Genomic DNA, 20869 nt, shown 5'->3' with positions numbered 1-20869 from the left:
ATCCGGTGAAGTGTGTTATAGTTCAAGAAAACACACATCTGGGACGCCTCATGACATCCTGACTAAAAGACTAGTGCCTCAGAATTCTTTCTTTTCTCTCACCTAGTTTGACAACTTCTGTGTTTTGTATCTGATACTTTGTTTTATTCAGTCTCACCACCACAGCAGCATCCATCTGCAGGCTCTGACTGTAGTTAAGAGGAAGGATCCCAAATGTGTATGCTATGGGGAGTGATGAGGTCAGAGTCAAGATGCCAAACATGAACTATATTGCTGTGCTGTAATCACATGTAAAAAAAAAAAAAAAAAAACTTTCTATTTGAGTTGACCGACTGAACTGTAAACATGGCAAAGCACAGGAGGAATGACCTTGTCTGTGCTGTCAGGTGAAACCGTGAAATTCGACCCTAGCACCTCCTTTCTGGTCACCTATGAAAGACGGCAAGCTATGATTGGCTGGTATCATAAATGTAGTCTGCCATGTCTCTAGACCAAATCACAGCACGAATTTCTGACTCTGTAATCACCTTATCTGACAATGAGTACCTCAAAAGGTGACAATATTGTGTAGTCTGATCTGTATTCTTTTCTTTCAAGAGCACAAACACTCAAGTGCTCTTGACTAATGGAGTCCAGTGTTTTTAAGGCTCTATTAGCTACAAGGAACCTCCAGATTCCCAGTTTGCAGAGGCCACAGCAAAGAGTCTGCAAGGAGCGGACAGAGGAAGCCCCCTGTTTGTTTTGCTTGACCTGTTCAGAGTCAATCCCCAGAGACAAGCCCATGCCTCACCATATTTATGTCTGGAAGTCAATTTCCCCCTTCTGTCCTATTAGGGAAGACGTCAACAGCTATTTTTTATATTTATTGTTTCACCATGAGGGAACTATTTTCCTGCAAAGCCAGTGTGATGCCTGTGGAGCAGGCATCACACTGGCTGGAAGGAATGCAAGTGAGCTGTTGTCAGTGTTACCATAACCTAATAGATCCACATATTTGAATTGTGTATTAAAATTGTCTTAAGCTACAGCGCTTAGAGAGGCATCCTGCTGAGAGCCTAAAACACTGATGTTATGATGAGGTCACTTCACACTAAAACCGCCGGCCACACCAAACCTGCCTAGGAAAACACCCACAGTACCACAGAGTAAAGAAACAACCTGTCCTGCCTCACCAGTTTTCCTTTTGGATGCCAGTTTGACCCTGGAGGGCTTTAGGTAAGCTGCCTCATACTGCCAGATACAGAGACAGACAGGCCAGAACAGCACAGGCACTGCTGTTTATCTCTGTGCAGAGAGACCTGGGGCATAATGAGGTCTAGGCTCAACGGATGCACTAAGTAAACTTAGTGGATGGATAGGATCTTGGTTGACGAAGACGTTTGATTGATAAATGTTAAGTGTTGTGTTTGAGCAAAAAAGGATTTTGTCATGTGACACACATTGTTGCATGTAACTGCAGAGTATTAATGTGTGAACTGTGATAGCGGAACTCCTCAAAAACAAAAGTAAATCTCAATACTATGGCCTCAGTTTTTTGTTTTATTTCATCTGCTAAGGCATTTTGGCAACCAAGGTGAAAAGCTCTGTTTGAGGCTTGTTTGCTAAAACACGTCAGCGTAAGAGTTGGAGTGCACCTGTCTCACATTGGATATTCATTATTTGTTCCAATAACATCAGCATGTTTTTATTTTTCTTTAAATAAACTTTAAAGTCAAAATGTTGCTTTTTGCTAATGTTCTGAAGCTTCTGTAAATACATTTAATGGCTATAGCAGAATAAATGTTTTAATTGTGATGGAGTATTTTTCCAGTGTGGCATTGCCTCTTTTACTTGAATACTTCTGTAGGAATACTAAATACAATCCATGAGGCAGGTTTTTACAAACATCTGCCAGTGAAATACTATCAACAGCAGTGGAAGTAACTGGATGGTGTGACAGGATCTTCCATTATTTTGGAGAAGAACCATGACATCTGCTCATATCAAAGCTCCAACATGCCAGTCCAGCCTCAGTCATCTATGCTTTCACAGTGAAGATGGAGGCTCATCTAATCATTGAAAGCAGATGAGTTTACATTCTGTGTTTAACATGATTTGCCAAAAATGAAACAACTTAAAAGTTTGACCCTCTTAGATCAACCTTTCAAACTGACAGTATTTCTCTGGTCTGATATGGTGTACTGTATGCATGTTTTGGGGGAAGGAGATGACTTGATGGGGGAGGCGTTGACCCTTAAGTGTCTGTGCTACAGGGGGCAGGTTAAGGGCCTCATGTGCTGGATCACTGGCTAATAAGTATCCGGTCATTCCCCAAGGGAACAAGGCTTGTCCGGTCAGAGAGGTGGTGGTGATGTTTCTGTGTAATTTCCCACTGAAATTCACAAACCGTCAACAGAAGCACACATTTCATTTTAAAAATTCACTTGTGCATAACAAAACCTGCCTATGTTTATTTTTCATGCATTCTGCTGTACTGGTGCCTCACTCAGCACCATACTATGAACTGGTCTTTCCTGATTTCTCATGGTTAATATACGCATTTTCCCCAAAACAAATTCCAGTATTTAAACATTCCCAAGGAAATGTCACAAAGTGCTCCAGCAAGATAATAATTATCCAGTGTTCACCAGTGTGAAGCAGCTCCTAAATGTCAGTATTTTACATGCCTGAGGCACTACACTCAACATGTGGTAGTTGTGTCAGTTAGCGAGCGCTCAAACATAAACAAATAGATAAATTCATTTTATCAGTTGGAGGGGATTTTAGCGCTCCACTTGCTTTTATCACTCGCAGACACATGTTGTATGGCTTCACTTGAAAAAGCCAGAATAAACATTAGATGAAGAGGGAGCAATAAAATATCTATAGATATACAGTCAGCCCAAAGTATTTAGTCTGTGGGATTCTTGTAATTAAATTTACTAGAGTAGCACTAGAGTAGATAAACTTTTCTTCATGTCTGTAAAGTTGGCAACAGCCAAAAAACTTCACCACCTCTCCTTAAAGAGAACATGAGATATGCAAATCCTAAATCCTAACACGAGTGGAGCAGATGATTAAGAGACTGTCCACCAACCAGAAAACTAGGAGTCAAACTTGTGTTACTACCCCGCTTAATAGTCCTTGAGCCAGACATTGAATCCCTACCAGCTCCAGGACAATGGAGTCTTTTTAATTGGTTCTCAATATTCCTGAGATTTTAAATCAGATGATAGCCAGGTTTCTTTTCAAGCTCAATCAAAGGAATGTGTGTCTCACCTTGAAATACCAGAAAAAAATGGCAATACTTGATTTTACAGATCATATAGTTGACTATAATATCTTCAAGAAGGAATGCTATATAACTGTAAACTCATACAAAGGTTCCTGAAAAGGAATGTATGTAATTTGGGACTATTTATGGGTAAAGTGCAGTTCAATTTTCACACCTACAATTAATCAATTCCAATTAATTGCTATCATAACCAAAAGAGTGTTTTATTCAGTACAGAGTAGGACAACCTAAAATGCAAAAATGTGAAATTTGTCTACAGGCAAGCACAGAATTCAACATATAAAGAGAATAAAGTTTCCAATAATAATTAAATAATGAATAAATATTTACTTGGGTTTAAATGGAGTCGATCTTTAACAAAAAGTTCTTGTTAACTGCCTCAGATTGTTGTCTTATTTTGACTTATTTTTCCTATATTAATGCAAATGTAACAACTAAATGTTTGACTTGACTCTGGCAGTGTAACTTTATGTATCAGTATGGAATTATGGAGTTAAACCTTTCAGCTGTAACAGCAGCTCTAATGTAAAGTCTGGAAGAATCTGTTTCACCAACCGCATGTTATTTTAGACCACTTCCTAAACTCAGATAGTGGTTTTAGCCTCGTTCATACAGAGACATTGTCAGAAAAACACAGGCCTCTCTGCTTTCAGCCCGGTAATCCCTGGGATATACATTCACAATGAGCACACATCAGAGCCAGCCAGCTAGCATCAAGTCCTGAGGCTACGCTGCCAGCTCAAGGTGCACATCTCTGTTAGGTAGACGGGTCTGGCCTGCTGCCAAGCCAAATGGCTTTGTGGGAGCCATTATCATCAGACTTCAGTATGCACGCAAGCTTTAGGTCGCCACACCTCTGGGTGCCCATCCTCCTGCTGCTAATATATGTTTATTAAGTGTTCATTCATGTTACCATGGTAGCTTTAGTTCATGTATTCCTTACTATGTGTTCTTATATTTTTCCTTATCATACTTAAATAACTAGGACTAGCTCTACTCTGGAATACAAGAACAATGATGTTTCTTTATTTGCTTGTCTATTGATCATCAACTGGTGAGGACATGCAGCTTTAACCTCAGTCTTTTAGTACATCATGTATGTAGCCCTCAATTGTATATTTAACACCCTTTTACAGGATTCTCATTTTAAAATAAGTCAGTCTAGAAACATTAAAAAGTCAGCCTGAGACAACGTTTCCAACCGACTAAAGAAGGCAAGGTTAGCTTAATTAGCAAGCTAGCTACTCCTGTCTACCACTGTCTGAAATCAAATACCACATTATTTCACTTGGTAAATAGTCAATGACTCAACATGGTGGCAAACCATAATAGGAAGGAAAGGTTGAGGAAATAAAAGGAAGTTGAAAATAAACAGGATTATCCTTTGATTAAAGGACTACTGTAGTATTAATGAGCAACTTCAAGTTCAAACACAAACACATACACACAAGGAATTCTACCACCCATGTACAGTACATGATCCTATTCATGTCATGTGTGAGTGGCTGAGCGGTTGGAGAAAGTGTCAGCTTCTTAGGGGAGTGAAGGGGGGCCAAATTGTTCTGCCATCTGTCCTCAGGGGCCCCATAGGCCTCACCTGACAGATAGGGGCCAGTAAGTGCCCTTAGCTGCAAGAGGAGGACAACATGCATCACCACGTCATCCATGAAGCTCCTGAGAAAGTGGACCTGCACCTGACAGGTCCTCTTTCATTGACAGCTCATCACTGAGGACCAACACTGTGTGCATGTGATGCCTAGAGGCCTGTACACATGCATACAAGTGTGTGCATATGAGCTGTTTTGTTTGCACTTTTGCTAGTCTTTGCTGGAAATCTCTCTTTTTGGAACATAACAAAACTTTTCTGCTATTTACAGACAGTGACATCTAGCTTAAAGAGTCCCGGTCCGTCCTGTAAACATTCCCAACATTATTATTTTTCTTTTGGGGCAGATTTAAATCTAAATGTTAACAGCACACTGGGGTAAATGTTTAGATGGGGGGTGGGGGGAAATGAGGACATGCACTGAAGCTGTAGTTTTATCCACTGGAAGGAAATGAATTGGCTAAATATTTAGATCACGTCTTATTCCAGCGGATGTCTGTCACCACAGAGGATGATTAGTCTCTGCAGTCATGCAGATTTATCAATTAAAAATCCTAATTTTTTTTTTTGTCTTTTTGTCACAAGTTGTGTTTATTTTCTAGAATGTCTCTATTTGTTTGTGGTTGGGAACTGGTAAACAGCCTTCAAGCATCAGTGATATGATTTTGGCCACAACTGCTTCACACAGGGGTCCTGATAGTGCGATAGTGTGTCAAAATTCTAATTCTTATTCTTATCCTTCGATTGGTCAATTCCCTGTTTAGTCTATAAAATGCAAAAAAATAGTCTTTTAAAAAGTTCCCATCACAATTTCCCAGACCTCAATGTGACAACTTCAAATTGCTTGTTTTGTCCAACCAACAAGCCAAAACAAAAGAAATGAAGTTCTTGTTGGCATTTGAAACTCCTTACAATAACAGAATCAGAGGAGGCTGCATTAGACAACTTAGGGAACTTTTCAAAACAGACAATCCGACAAATCACGCCAACAGGAATCACATCCAAATTGGACGATTCCGAACCTCACGATTTAAATCCAACGCCAACGTTCAGTGTCAGTGCAGGCGGTAGTGTGACCTGTATGCAGTGACGCAGGAAACAAGGGTGTGGCGGTTCAGATGGTGGATGGACGTGTAGCAAGTCTGACTTTCATGCAGGAGACTTTCAGTTTTGTTGCCTGATTGTAATCATACATTACACCAGGACCTGTACCAGGATCTCTCCCTAAGGTTTGCTTGTTTAGTTGGTTTGTACCTGTATTTAAAAGCAAGGCCATGAATGAATTAGATTCAGCTACACGTAGTATAAACAATACAACTGCTGCATTGTTTCTCTCTATGTAACAATAATTATCTGTATTGTTTAATTGTATTGTTAATACTGTAACTGTCATGCACAGAAATTGTAGATAGTGAGAATTTTTTAAGGTGCTGGCATTGGATATAAAAATTAGGTAGGTAATTAGGTATAAGGTAATGTGGGGTTTTGATTGTGCAGAAACTGGTCAGGTGTGTGGAGGGTTGAAAGCAGGCAGGGTTTGAACTTTTCTCTCAAGCTAGCTCTCTTTTATTCATTCTCCACACAACTATTTCCATCACTTTTTGTGTGCATACAACTGAGCACAATGCCATGAATGCCTTTGAAGACTGTTGTCAAGTGCGCTCTGTTATCCCCACCATCCCCGTCCAATTATTGTGTTGAGACAACAAAGACATTTCAAGTGTGGCCTTTCAAAAAAGGTGTAGATCCTTTTTGCCTTTACAAGTGGTCACAACACACATGAACTACTTTGTCTGAAGCATTCTAAGGCCTTTATGATGTTAGAAAACAGGAAAAACAGCCGATCCTCATATGAGAAGCTGGAGATTTGGCATTTTTGCTTGATAAATGTCAATGAAAAGATCAACAAATTGATTAACCGACTAAACATTTCAGCACTATATCAAATCAAAGCAAAGCAAAATCCTTCATTGGCTCAGGTGAATGTGAGGACATGGAGGGAAGCAAACCAAGAAAAACATACAAGGATTTAGAAAGGCCTGTTACTACCGTGGGAGGTGTGCATCCATTACTGTGTGCAGGTGTTAACAGGTTCCATGTGTGTTTACACTTCATATATTGTTCCACATGGCGCTGCAGCCATAGCGGGTACAAGGCCTCTCTGGACTGTTACTGCATCATAGTGAGACTAGCAGGGGAGAAACAGAGGCACCCCTGCTCTTAAAAATCGCTGCACGTTGTTAACCCAGCATCAGAAGTGTCACCCACCTGAGGTTGGAGAACACTGGGGCCTGCAGGTTGGAGGCTGTGGTGGTGGAGGTGGTGGTCAGTGAGATTTCAAATCCACTTGCAAACTGTGGTGGTGGTGGGGATGGGGGGGGATGGGGGGGGAGGGGGGGGGGCAGCATGAAGTCGTTTCAAAACAAATTGGAGTTCTTTTGATGGCGGTCGGTCGGCCACCTCATTAAATTTGCATGTGAATACAAACAGCTTGACCGCCTAGTGCTGCACAAAATGGCCGATGCTAATGACCGTGCCGCCGCTGCTGGCTCCATCTATTGTGGAAGCTGAACTGTGACTGCTGGATGTCGGGAGTAGGCCTGGCTGCGGCAGAAGACTCTGGTGTGGTGTGTGTGTTTGTGTGTGTGTGTGTGTGTGTGTGTGGTGGTCTAGATGGTGGTGTGTGCATGTAATTAAGGCGCAAAGCAGCCGGACGCAGAACAAAGGAGGAGTGTGTCTCCTTGCAAACATATCACTGATTTCTCCTCACGTTAAGATAAAAACATGGACTCACTTTTTAGGGCTAAAAGATGATTTCCTCACCTTCAGGCTGCCACCTGACACCCAGTGGTGAGCCGGCAAAGTGGAATCAGGCTAAAGAAAACAGCAGTCACATTAGGCAGGCCAGGCAGAGGACATTGTTATTATTACAAGGGTAATAGTCCTGGGGGAGGCCCTGAGCGTTGGCTGAGCCTCGCTAATGCAAGCTGCCGTTAAGTGGTTAGCTGCTAATAGTGTTTTCCTGTCCTCCTAATGGAAAGAAACAAGGGTCAGCGCTCAGCACAGAGACACACTCTTCAGTGAGGCGCACCTCAACTTTAAACTACTTACTTGTGTTACCATGGTGACTGAGGAGACAGTAGGGTGTGAACTTTTCAACCCGGGCGTCCCCATCTCTCTTTGTGTGACGCACATGGTCCAGAAAACACTGACTGTTGCAGCCCTGTCATGATTACTTTGACTTTTGGACTCTGTGAAATGTAAATATTCAGCTGGAGTTGAGAAACTCAGAAACCTAACCTCAACCTCCAAACAAACTGTCAAAATCAAGCTTTTACCGTTCTACTTATTGCTGTTTGCATACACATTTTGCAAGAATTCAGCCAGAAAGTATCTGTCTCCCCCAGAAAGCTTGTAGTATTTTGTTCCCATAATTGGTGGCAGTGCACTACTTGTGATATTATTGCACAGAAATTGTTTTGCAAAAGAAGTTTTTCAGCAGAACATTTATCCTTGAAGGGTCATTTCTCTAAGATCAAAATAACATTGTCAGCAGTGTTGATTGGAACTATTTTCTACAAAAGAAATAGTCCCAAAGTAAACTGCTTACAGTGATGTGATTTGATGAGTGTGATGAGTCATTTTCAAATATAACTCCACAAAAAGAATTCTGTTTACTTCCACTGTATTGGAGAGGAAGCCAAAACCTCAGAGACAGATATCTCAAAACCTGGACAAATAAGTGTCTGCTTGGCTTGATACCACTTAGTAATCTGAGCAAATAAACCCTTTAAAAACAAGCAAGCTTGTGAAAGGATAAAGCTGGTATTTTATTTTTGTCAAAATAAACGTGTTAGTATGTCTCTCAATACTTTTGCCACTCCCCCACTATAGGCCTGAAGCCTATTGGTTCCTCCTGAAGACGTTCATCTTTTAAAAAAGGGCTCACAAAATTAAAAAAAAAAAAAAAAAAAAAAGGCTCAGTAATTTCCTTGAACAGCTGGGAACTGTAGTTTTTCACAACCGTTACTCAAACACTACTATTTTCATTTGTGGATGAATACACATTCGGTGCACTAGTGAGTATTTACTATAGCGGCTATGTGGGACTGACTCATTGGCCATGTTCAAGGTGATAGTGACAACAACTGAGCTCTGGCACAAAGGAATATGACACATCAGACTTTGTATACACCAGTAATAAACATTAGCATATTGGTTTTGGTATTTGCGTGGGATTTGTTGACAATAAGAGGCATATATATTATTGCTAAACATATCTTTTAAAGCGTCAAAAACAAGAAGTGTTACTACTCCTAATTAGTACACTAGACACAGAGGCGTTTATCCCCAAAGCGCTGACTTAACAGCATAATGGTATTAAAACTCTCCTCAGACACGCTGCCTAACAAAGGAGGGCCAGTGTTTTCACTCACATCCAGAAACACAGAATAAGGGAGGTGCTTACTGGCATTAGAGTGAGTGTAAAATAAATATTGCTACTAATTCCAGAATAAATCCAAGCAGTGAGGAGGGGGAAGAGAGAGGGAGAGAGAGAAAAAAAATGTTATTTGAAGCTGAAACCCTGACCTCTGGAGAGAGCTCAAGAACGACTGACAGATGTAGCAGCTCTACTGTAAAACAAGGCCTTACTGTCAGGTTCACCACACACACACACACACACACACACACACACACACACACACTTACAGTTAGCCAAGGCCACACTACCTAGCTTTGAAACATCACACTGCTAAAGCAGAATGGCAGTCTCACACCTCTGTATCCCTGTTTTTAACAACATTGAACACTGACAGCTGTAAAACACATGGAGTGGACATTTTCACTTGTTCGGTGTTTTAAAAAAGGCAAAAATATACAGTAAAAACACAAAAGTGAATCATCAAATAAATAAAAAGTCACTTTTAATGGAAGTTTTTCTTTCACACTCACAATCAAGCTTATAGTCTGATCACAGAGAGAGATGTTGAACATTCACCCAGAACAAGACACACACACCGGTCAGTTTTGTCAGACAAAAATATATATATTTAAAATCTTTACAATAAGCTTGAATCATGAAACGTACACAGAGGAGTGTGCACACCTACAGTCAAACACTGATTTTTTTTTTTTTACTCCTCAAACAAGTCCTTTTTTGTACCCTGGTGTCAGTGTAAAATTCTTGTTTTAAGCAACGACAACTTTTTTTTTTTTTTTTTTTTTTTTACAAATGTGCAAATAAGACAGATTTGGAATCCTTCAGCGCTCAGTGTAAAAGTCCAGGATCCTTTAGGAGCAGTGACAGAGCTCTCACTCCACCTCAGGCCTGCCCTCTCAAGTTTAAATACAGCTCCTCGTTGCCTTGCCTTTCATTTTCAAGTAAAGTGCTCCTCTAGCAAAAACCACACGGCATGAGATCAGTCTCGTATTTTTTCGCCACTGGTAAGAAAAAAACAAAAAAAAACAAAAACTGAAAACACAAACCCAACAGTCCAACAGATCAAAATGTGGGAATGTCTTTTAAAGTAAAAAAGCGAAGGCCAACGATTGAGACGCAGTCCTGGCTGTTTGTGGGGAGGTGACAGTCACGTAGTTCCCAGCAGGAAGTCATACAAACTCCAGCTTGCCGTGGCCGCTGTACATCCCCCAGTGCACCAGAGACAGGATCTTGTCGTTGCCCAGGTCAGCCTGCCTCATCTTGTCGCAGGTCAGACAGCAGTTCTCGTGGCCCGTGACGGGCACCATGCACTCCAGGTCCAGCTTGGCCACGTGGCCCTTCTTGGTGTGGTGGCCGTGGAAGCTGTAGTGGAGCCTCGACAGCATCTGTTGCCGCTGGTCCTGCAGCCGCTTGTTCTCGCTGCGCAGCATTCGCAACGCCAGCATGATGAGCAGCACCAGTATGAGGCCGCCGGCGATGGGCACGGCGATCACTGCCGCCCGGAACCACACCTCCTTGGCTGAGGCCAGCTCCTGAACCCGGGTCACCAGGTTCCTGTTGTTGCTCTCCGGAGGGTACCGGCTATGATCTGCACACACAGAGAGATAATCATCTGTTTAACTGCACGCTCAGATGTTTTCCACTGCTCCACATTATTAAACACAGATTTATGTACCATTGTATATATTCTTAAACGAGTTATTATCTCTGACTGCTGTTTGTAGCTTAATGAAAAGCTTTCACAGAGCTGCCTCTGCTCTCATCATGCCAGTAAAGTAACCACACAGAGAAAAAATAAGACAGACAGGCGAGAGTGAGGAAGTGAAAGAGGGCAGCAGGGCCAAAAACAAATGAGTCACCTTGTCCCAACTGAGAGCCAGAAATTAATTTGAGCTAATAAACTATAGTCTGCACTGGACAGGGTCACAACACAAAGTCCCCTTCCTCTCTGTCTCTCTATGCACCTTTTCATAACTCCACAGCCAGTGTTCCTGCCCAGCATGTCAGGGAATATTCATTCTACAAGGCCGATTCCTACTCAGTGGGAAATTATATGGTGCACACATAATAAAAAAAAAAAAAAAAGAATATATCTGATCTCTTTCCAAGTGCTTAAGGTAAACTGGCTGCTCCCTGCCTTCCCAGGCACAGAGCTGGAGCCCATTAAAAGTCAAATTGAAGTTCTGTAAAGCTGGGAAGTAAAAAAAAAAAAAATAGGAGGGGGCAAGGGTGGCCTACATGTCCATAAACAGCAGAGTGTTTGAAGAACCATACAGCTCAATGTATTGCTTCTGGAACAGGAAAGAGGAAAATATTGAATATTTACTGAGGAGGAGTCGTAAAAAATCCCCCCAGAGAGTCCAATCATTTTTAAAAACCAGCTAAAGAGAATTTCATATTTCAATTTCAGTGAATAAACAAATATCCTGACAGCCAGTGAATCAGGCCGGTGATGTTTCTTCTTACCTGTTGAGTCCCTGGTGTGTGCCAGGTCGTGCAGGCCTCTGTAGTTGCACATGTCATCGTGGCAGCACTCCAGCGTTGTGGGCGAGGCCCCGCTGAGGGCGTCCGCGCCCCTCTGGCTGCTACAGATGTCGCCGGCGTTGGTGATGGGGTCTAAACACCCGTGGGTCAGGGGAGAGTTAGCGTTGAGCGGGTCCAGGACCTTGGTGAAGCAGGCGTTCAGTTCTGATTTGCACATGTATCCGGTGGCAACGCAGTGCGGCGCGTCACAGTAACACCTTATTTCTCCTGGAAGTACACAGAGGCAGAAAAGAGAGTGTGAAAATGAGATTATAGCCTGGAAACAACACTTTCTTCCTGACACATACATCATTTTGGCTGATATGATGACTTTAACATGGCCTGAAGCTGAGCTTAGCAGTTAAACATGTTAATCAGAATGTTTGGCAGGGACAGGGTCATTAATATCAAGATGTTACTATTACTCTGCTCTCTTACTCTTGGCACTTTGACTCAGTGTTTGTCATCTTCTTAGATACACTGTGGAAGCATTTCCAACAACAAGAACACTTATCAGATGGTGTTCTCAGGCTTAATCTTGCAGTCTGAGGTCTAATGCACATTCATTTGAAGGTCTTGTTCTCAGAGTGTCCTCTGAGTCTGCCATTAAAAGACATCATGGGAATATTCCACTTTTTGCATCAATCCAGCAAATATGCCTTCATTTTAAGAGCTTCTTGTGCCAAATGGCCCTTTTGTCTGTATTACAAAACAGGAACCGTGTAGCTTATAATTAGTGGTTTGTTTGCCAAAGTCAATTTCTTTCAACCCAAATGGAAACTCGTAAAGAGGGGGGCCGGAGCGCGGCGCAGGAGCCTCCTTTTCCCCGTTTGCACGCAAAGCTTTACTTGTGGTCAGGACTGCCTGGGGGGGCAGGGTGCACTGAGGTCCCATCTAAAGAGCTTCCAGCAACCTTATCATTACGGCTGCCTGCTTCTACACGGGCCCACTCATTACCTCATCCGAGGCCTGTTTTTAAAAAAACTTTTCAAAAACATAAATGGCAGGAAAATCTGGACCAATGACCTGTCCAAAGAAAACAAAAACATAACTTCAGAGCTCATATTTATGAGCTATGAGTGATTCATGTTTTTAAGTCCTGTGATGACTTTTTTTTTCTTCAGAAGACTTATTGTAATATTTGGGATTACTGTACTGTTCTTTATTGGGTTGGTGACTATTTTGCATATATTCCTAAAGGGGAAATATGAAAAACAGCTCCAGGAATAAAGCAATAAAAAGTAAACAGAAAGACTTGCTTTTGTTTCCATCAGCTACAGTCAAAGACGACTGTAACTGCATGTCACTGTGACAAACTCAGTGCCGGTGTCTCTTTGAATGCACCAACTTTCGGGTGCAGGAGCACATTCATCAGATCAGTGTTTTCCCTGTGAATGATTGGAGCTGCAGGGCCCAGGCAGGTCATTTGGAGAATATTTCATTAGAAAGGAGAGGCCCCTCTGTGGGCTGAGGGGGGCAGAAACAGGCCCAGCACTGAAGCTTTTTGGCCCTGCTCAGTCTTGTATGAATGGCAGCTTGAAAACTTGAGTTAAACATGAGTTATCCAAGTAAAACATACCAACCAAAATGAGATAAGGTCTGTCTATTATTGTGTGGAGGAGAATTAATAAGAATGTTTCACTGAGCTGGGATATTAATTTGGCTATATGACTACAACAAAGAAGAATGTTTCTTTAAAAAGGTGAATAATTAAGGTTAAGATAATTTTAATAGTTCATAATGCAGTTATTTAAAAATTAGATTTGAAAACAAAACATGTTGAAATCAAGGAGAAATTAAACAAACACTGAGTCACTAAAGGTGATTTTGATTCAAGAAATATTGTTGAACAAGTCAGTTTTTAATAGAAATAAGAATTATCTAAACCCTATTTATTACCTTATTTGCTAAAAATACGATTTTAAGGGCTAAATGCTACATTGTTTTCTTGCTGAAAGTTATGTTTTGAGAAACACTGGCGCTGGAGTGTGCTGGTGAAGTCAGGGCTTGTTTTATCACTTCCAAATATTGTTTTGCCTGATTTGAAGCAGACCTGAACGCAGAGCAAAGTCTATACCTTTAGTAAGAAGAACAGCCATGGCACAGAGTTCCAGTTGTAGCCAAATGGAAATGAAACTGGACTGGCGATCCATTTACACCAAATTAATGCGCAAAAAGTCCTCTTATATCCAGTAGCAGCAGCAGCACAGTCCGCTGGGCAAAGAGCTGGACGACAAAAGAGATTTACATGGAGCTAAAAATGAGGCATTCCTGTGCTGAAAAACGACAGCTCACAATCCTTTCTGAAACAAAAAGTAACAAAAAATAGCTCCGAAATGTTTCCTATCCGGCATGGAGACAGAAAAGTTAGCGAATTTGTTTCTAAAAGCGGTCCGACATTAGCGGAGACGCAAAAACACAGCGTCTTCTTCTTCAAGCCGAAAGAGAAAAAAAGACAAATACACTCCTTGGAAGAGAGTAAAACAGAAGATAAAGTTGTCACCGCTGGTCCTCTTCTGTTTCTCTTTGCTGCCGGCTACGGAGAAGCATCACTTTTGTATTCCTGGACGGAGAAATGTTAGAAAAAGTCGGACAATCCCGCTTCTCCAAAGACTGCAGACAGACTCCGGACAGATGAGATTTAGCAGCAGAAATAGCTGTGGTCTGTCAGCGCTCCGCCCACTCACAGCTGATTGGTCAGATCTCCAAGAGACCAGTTAGGCACAGTATCCGGTACTGCTTTTCAAAATAAGGTTTTCAGGTTTCCACAGAGGCAACTGGAAGTCCTTTACAGCAGTGGTTCTCAAAGTAGGGTTGATTTGTGTCACTTTAGAGGTCCTAGGTGGTGAAAAAGATTGAGAACCACTGCTTTACAAAACACAGCAAAAGAGAAAATAAATGAAATTAAAACTCAGTAAAACAGCAGCTACTCTTTTCACATATTGTTTGAAATGTAGACTATTGTTTTGGTGTTTTCAAGTCGTTTTTATTATTTATTTATTTATTTATTCAGGGACGTTTCACTTAGAGGGAGAACACCCTGATCACATTCACACAGTTATACACATTCACACCAGTAAAACCACAGTCTGATCTGACAGCCACTGAGCAGCTCCACTGGAGCTGTTAGGGGTTAAGGGCACCTTAGTGGTGGTAATAAGGGAGGGACAAGCGCTGCTTCTTCACTTTCACCACCTCACCACCACAAGCTCGCGTCACTAACCTTTTAACCTCTTTAAGTCACTGCTGTAGTTTCACTTAATATTTCTGTGACGATTCCACTCATTCTGATCATTTATTGTTCATTTTACCCCGAAGTGACCAACTTCATGCTTTTATTCTTTTAGGCCAAGTCGTCCATGTTCCGGTCTTACCCTGCCTGTCACTCTCTGGTTTGATGCTTCAGGTTAGTCCAATCCCTTCTTTTCCATAATACCATATTCCATATGTCAGCACTGGATGCCATTGGTCCGAGCAGCAGTCACTCCACCAGGTTAACATATCTACTGTGTTCCTGAGACTGTCGCCTGACTACACTGTTACAAAGTCTGGACTTTAACATTAATGTTAGTTCAGTGTTTTCATATTGAAATATCCAAAATGAAGAAATTTTAACTTGTGTACTAACATATGTGTAATTTACACCCTCATGTTTTAAATACATAACCCTGTTTATAAGCTGCAAGTACAATAGTGTGAAATACTTTGGGTGGGAGACTCCCTTACAGTAAAAACAGTCAATAAATATATGTATAAAAGACATATAAAATATAATAACAAAATATAAAAAAGCAATAAAACATATATAGCTAAATATATTTTTTTGAAAAAAAAAAACATATATAGATGTTTTAAAAATATATAGAAAAGACAGAATCAGTGAATTTAAATCCTTCAGAAAGTTATTTTACAGACAAAAATGAAAGAAGTGCACGTCCTCAGCACAAAAAACACTAATTTCTCTTATTCTGTTTTAGTAACTTTGTGCATTGCATAGCTTTATGAAATAAATGTTGAACTAGGAGGATTATGCAAAGCCATCTAAAAAATAGTTTCCCAGAATGTAGATAATTTTCTAAATAGAAAGAATTCAGGCAGGATAATTAATTGCATTGAAATATAGTTATATGCGTCATCCTTGAGTGCATTAATCACATTTGACTGAAGTGATACTGTAACTGTTATATGAAGTGTGGGCAGTGTGGCCAGTAGCAGCTACCTGCAGTGTCATCTCTGCTGGCAGCCAGGTTGACGCCGCGTCTTCCTCCAGGCTGCAGACTGCTGCTGCTGCTGCTGCTGCAGGGAGGAGCGGACAGCCGCTTAGAGAAATTAACAATCCAAAAAGGCGCATGGCGCCACAGAGGCGACACACACACACACACACACACACACACACACACACACACACACACACACACACACACACACACACACACACACACACACAGCGCGCGCGCACTGACACAATTGCCCTTTAACAATCCGCAATGCAAAACACACGTGCGCGCGCGATCTCTATCAGCGCCAACTGTTTTTTTTTTTGCAGGTTCAAAACATAAAATCTTTCCAGAACATAATACTTTATACTCTGCATGTTTGCTCAATCATTTTTTGATCTTATTTTTACAGTAAATATAAACCTGCGGGAGAAAAATAGTGTTAAAGTATAAATTAAGTATAATATATCCTGGTGGGGGAAGGGGGTGGTTGGGGGGTCATTAGGAAAGACCCGGTCTGACTACATTTAGACCTTCATGTCTGCAGAAATGAAGCATCCACAGGCTTAATTGTGCCTAACAGACAACAGGATGAGGATACTGCTTTAGGGAACACAGAAAACTACACACTGCAATTACCGTAATTATCTGCAATTCCACAGAGGCGCCAGTCCGGGACTGGCGTTACATCGTTTATCTATACTGCATGAAAAGGGCTGAAGTCGAGAGAAATACTAGTTTTACAAGCTGGAGGATCATTGGTCATTCTCATGAGAAATGACTTCCTATGGTCTTTATCAGTTTCTGTGATACTGGTTGTTATTCTGTATCTATGTAAAGTGTCAGTGAAAGCACAGATACAACTGGGAACCACTATTCAACACAGAGCAGACTGTGGCTCCTATTATCAGCGCATTAAGATATTTGACACAAGTGTGAAAGTAGATTTTGTTTGTTAATCCAAATATGATCAGAAATGCACATTTCCACTTTAAAGTGTGCATTGCTTTTAAATGATAGGCAAATATTACCATCTAGTGGTCATAAGTGGTAACAAGCATTTTATTTCACATGATGACTTCGTCTCACACTGAAAACTTGTTGAAATCTCCTCCAGAGCCAAAGCTACCAGACTGGGAAGCATATTTCTAGTAAGAAAACAAAACTGTGTGTCTTTTCATGCTGAGTGGATGAGCGTCAACAAGCTTTCAGCACAGGAGGGGTTTCATGTAAGTGCTCTTTTTAGAGAGTGATTACACCCTACAGCTCGTGTCTGCTTTCACACATTAGGCAACACTTGTAGGTGTGACCTGGTACAGACAGTAGGAGCTTTGCTTAACAAAAGCCCCCCCTGCTGCTGTGGCAACGACAACTTTGGAAGACGATAGAGATAGAAGCAGGGGAGGAGTGGAGGTCAAGTCTACCTGAAATAGTAGACAACTCAAACCAAGTCTGAAATCTAAATTTAACCCAACAGCTCCAAACCAACTTTTTGAAGCACTCCTAACAGACCAAAAGTGACCGTACCTTGTGCAAATATCCCCACTTTGAAGATCTGAACCTCAAACTGGCACTCTCCGTGATACATGAAGACACACACCAGGGCAGACAGACTTCCTCCAACACCTCCCGGCTTCCTCTCCTCTCTTTGATGTGAGCCATATCAAGGTTGGAGATTTCTCTGTGAAGAAGCCAGAGACAGGCAGGCTGTCTCCGTCCTCTGTGATCTATTTTATTCTGCTGGAGATAATGGGAGAAATATTCTCTGCATCAGAGCTGGGGATTCAACAATTATGTGGATACATAGAGCCGACATGCAGGGAGATGGCTCACAGCAGCTTTGATGTTAAAGATTGGGTTACAGGCTCTGCATTCAAAAGTGCTCAAGCAGACTTTATCTTGAGTGCTCTGAGAGAGGAAACCGATGGCATCCGCCTTTGTGTTTCCACTTGTTTTATGTTGTGAATTAATTCAGTAGCACTCTGTTCTCTTATCCACATAAGACTTTGTAGATAATCTGTGTTTGATCATCAGGAGTGTTGCACAGCAGCTGATTAAGCCCTGCTTCTGTGATGTGAACTTGTAACTTAAGTGACAACATGGCAGAGTATAAACTGATTATTCTTATTCTGCAGGTCCAGTTTTACTGAGAGTCACTTAAATGCAGTTTCAAGGGGTTTTCAAATACAGAATACAGTTCTGGAGGAAGGAACAGCATAAACAAGCTTTGTTTTAAGTTCTTTTTTTTACCTTGGAAAAATGAATTTGACAAAATAATCTTAAATCAAGGTTTCACTATTTCACCCACATCTTACAGTCTTTGTCAGCAGATGGAGTGTGACCAAATGCCTCTCAACTGTGAGATGCAGTTGAACGCTCCAGAAAAAGTTAGTAAGAGGACCTTGTGTCAAGATTGTTTTAGGCAGGCAGTCTCTACAGCCTCAGAGAGAAAAGCTAATGCAGCTACCGACCTCTGCAGGTCAGTGACGGTACGACCAGTAACTGAAGGCAACTGTCAACCTTTCAGACAGAAAGGATTCATACATTTCAGAAATCAGGCTGTGTGGCAAAAACTGCAGATGAACTTTAACTGGATTACTGTGTCCCAGTAAGAAATGAAATACAGAGACACAGTGAACTCTTATCATTTTGACACAATTCTTTTGACATTTGACTCTCTTGGTTTCAGCAATGATAAAGGGAAATGTCATGATGGCAGTGATGCACTGACTGACGAATTTATTTACATTTGACAGAAGTTAAAGTTTTAGAGTGGATGAGGGGAGTGTGCAGAATAAAAGTGTTGTCCTGCATGATTAGAAAGTGTTGCTCAGTATTAAATGATGTGATAGTATCACTTAATGTTCTAAGAACTGTAAAATGTGATTGAGTAATTGAGAAAAAATGTAAGTGGGTTTCACTGGCTGTCTCCATCGTCTGAATTAGATCAGTTAGAGGATAAAAGCCTTTTTCCCTCTCTCCTTGGGCCTTGACAGCAGACACTTTTTTGACAATAGGTGCTGAAGTTTAAATACATTCCACCTTCAGATAGGATCATTCACATACTAACCAACCATGTAATCTCTAAAAAACAAAAACTTGGAGGCTTATAGTTCAGGCACGTCCAAAATGTCTTGTTGTGAATGCTCATGAAAAAGTGGCTTTGCAAGTTGAGACTAGAGCAGGACATACCAGGAAGATGAAGCAGTTATCTTTGATCTGATAACAATAATCTACTAAACAGAGGTCAGACTTCCCACAGTCTGCAGCGCAACACATGAAACCACCAGCAGGGGTCAGTAGAGATCTAGAGGTAAACTGTTGATGGACATTGAAGAAATACAAACATTTTCTCAATTGCTGAAGCACAACGTTTTGAAACACTGTTGCAGTTCTCAAATATTAAGTGCAATCAACACTTCATTTGTCCTGCAAAACCGCCTTTGTGGTATTTCCCTTACTCACATACTTTTTATGTGACAGTGATGTGATATAAAACAGAAATTGCTGAGAAGTTGCACCTGTAAATTAAATTTGACAAGTTGCACAAAAGTTTAAGCATGCACATGTTACTACATTAAATTAAAGATTCATCTGCAATTAATTCTTATCGATACATTTATGTTTGAAAGGTTGTGACAGTTTTAATATTTTGCATGTGAGGATTTACAAAATGAGCACGGTGAGAAGCAGTAATCTGTTTTAGTCACAGAGGCTTTCACAGTGCATGACTATTTGTACATTGAAATGTGTAAACTATTGTGAGGAAATGAACTGTAGATTTGAGATTTTCATTTTCATTTGAAAGTTCAAAGCAGCTGAGAAAAACTAAGAGATTGGATTGTTTTTCCTCTGAAAATATATTTCATTCATTGCTCAGTGATGCAGGTTGAATCTTGCAACGTTCTGACTCATGTTTTGTCAATTGTCATACTTTTTCTCCCACAACATTTTTTCCAGGGTCAGTCTTAGATCAGTGATTCCCAACTAGGGGTGCTTGCACCTCAGGGGGTATTAAGTCCTGCAGTTGCCAACTCTAAACTAAAAAAATACAAATTCAGATTTGATTAAAATAACATATCCACATAATTGTGTTAAGGAGGAAAATAAACAGCCCAAACAGAACTAAAAAACTGATGTGATGCTGATCCTTGCTGCCAATCAACCCGAGGCACTGGTCATCATGTTGCAATGGAAAGTGTATGAAAACCATTTAGCAAGCAAGCAGAGTTGAAATTGTTTTCGAAAAGTAGATAGATGGTTTGGTTGAAACAGCTGAAATAATGTAAAGGTGGAAGAAACAGTTTTGCTAAAAATAAGACAGTTGAAGTAGCTGAAGGTAATGCAAAGCTGAAATAGTTGCCTTAAAGTAATGGATCAACAGTTAGCTTGCAGTAATGGATATTAACAGTGGAAATGGTCAAGTTCAAAGTAATGTTTGCTAATGTGAAAAGTTGAAATAGATAGCTTAAGGTAATGTATTAATAGTCGAAATAGTTAAGCCAATATAACAGTGAAAACATACATTATTTGTAGATAAACAGTTACTGGATAAATGGTTGGCACTTAAAGTAGCAAACCTGACCAAAGCAACCCAAACATTGACAATTCAATTGTATGAAGCCATGTAGCAATATCCACTATTATCTAATTAATAGTATTAAATTATATCCAGTTTATACTACATTCATGATGAAGGGGGGCTGTGGGATTATGGGACCACTGCTCTACATAACATACTGCTTGCCCTCAAATGGGACCGTCAAAAACCCAAGAACAACACGGCCCTGGAGAGGCATATTTTATTT

At 40.8% G+C, this 20869-nt stretch overlaps 1 protein-coding gene across 1 annotated transcript; it reads right to left on the bottom strand.

Annotated features, from left to right (window-relative positions):
• Positions 1–9788: 9788 nt before the first annotated feature.
• On the bottom strand, positions 9789–14508 carry bambia (BMP and activin membrane-bound inhibitor (Xenopus laevis) homolog a). Its single transcript, XM_044340150.1, has 3 exons — positions 13922–14508; positions 11788–12072; positions 9789–10909 (listed from the first exon to the last, which is right to left on the bottom strand). Exons 1-3 carry the CDS (start codon positions 13995–13997, stop codon positions 10491–10493), a joined length of 780 nt encoding a protein of 259 aa, XP_044196085.1. The 5' UTR covers positions 13998–14508; the 3' UTR covers positions 9789–10490.
• Positions 14509–20869: the final 6361 nt, after the last annotated feature.

This window comes from Thunnus albacares, chromosome 21 (assembly GCF_914725855.1).
Source record: "Thunnus albacares chromosome 21, fThuAlb1.1, whole genome shotgun sequence".
Classification (NCBI taxonomy): Eukaryota; Metazoa; Chordata; class Actinopteri; order Scombriformes; family Scombridae; genus Thunnus; species Thunnus albacares.
Note: the sequence above shows the minus strand (reverse complement) of the source record. Positions and strands in the feature narration are given on the sequence as shown.

Excerpts from the sequence above, each read along its gene's own strand:
- bambia (XM_044340150.1), bottom strand. The coding sequence starts at position 13,997 with ATGGATCGCCAGTCCAGTTTCATTTCCATTTGGCTACAACTGGAACTC. Across the intron at positions 12,073-13,921 it reads GGCTGTTCTTCTTACTAAAG|GAGAAATAAGGTGTTACTGT; the intron begins GTATAGACTTTG and ends GTGTACTTCCAG. Across the intron at positions 10,910-11,787 it reads ACACACCAGGGACTCAACAG|ATCATAGCCGGTACCCTCCG; the intron begins GTAAGAAGAAAC and ends CTGTGTGTGCAG.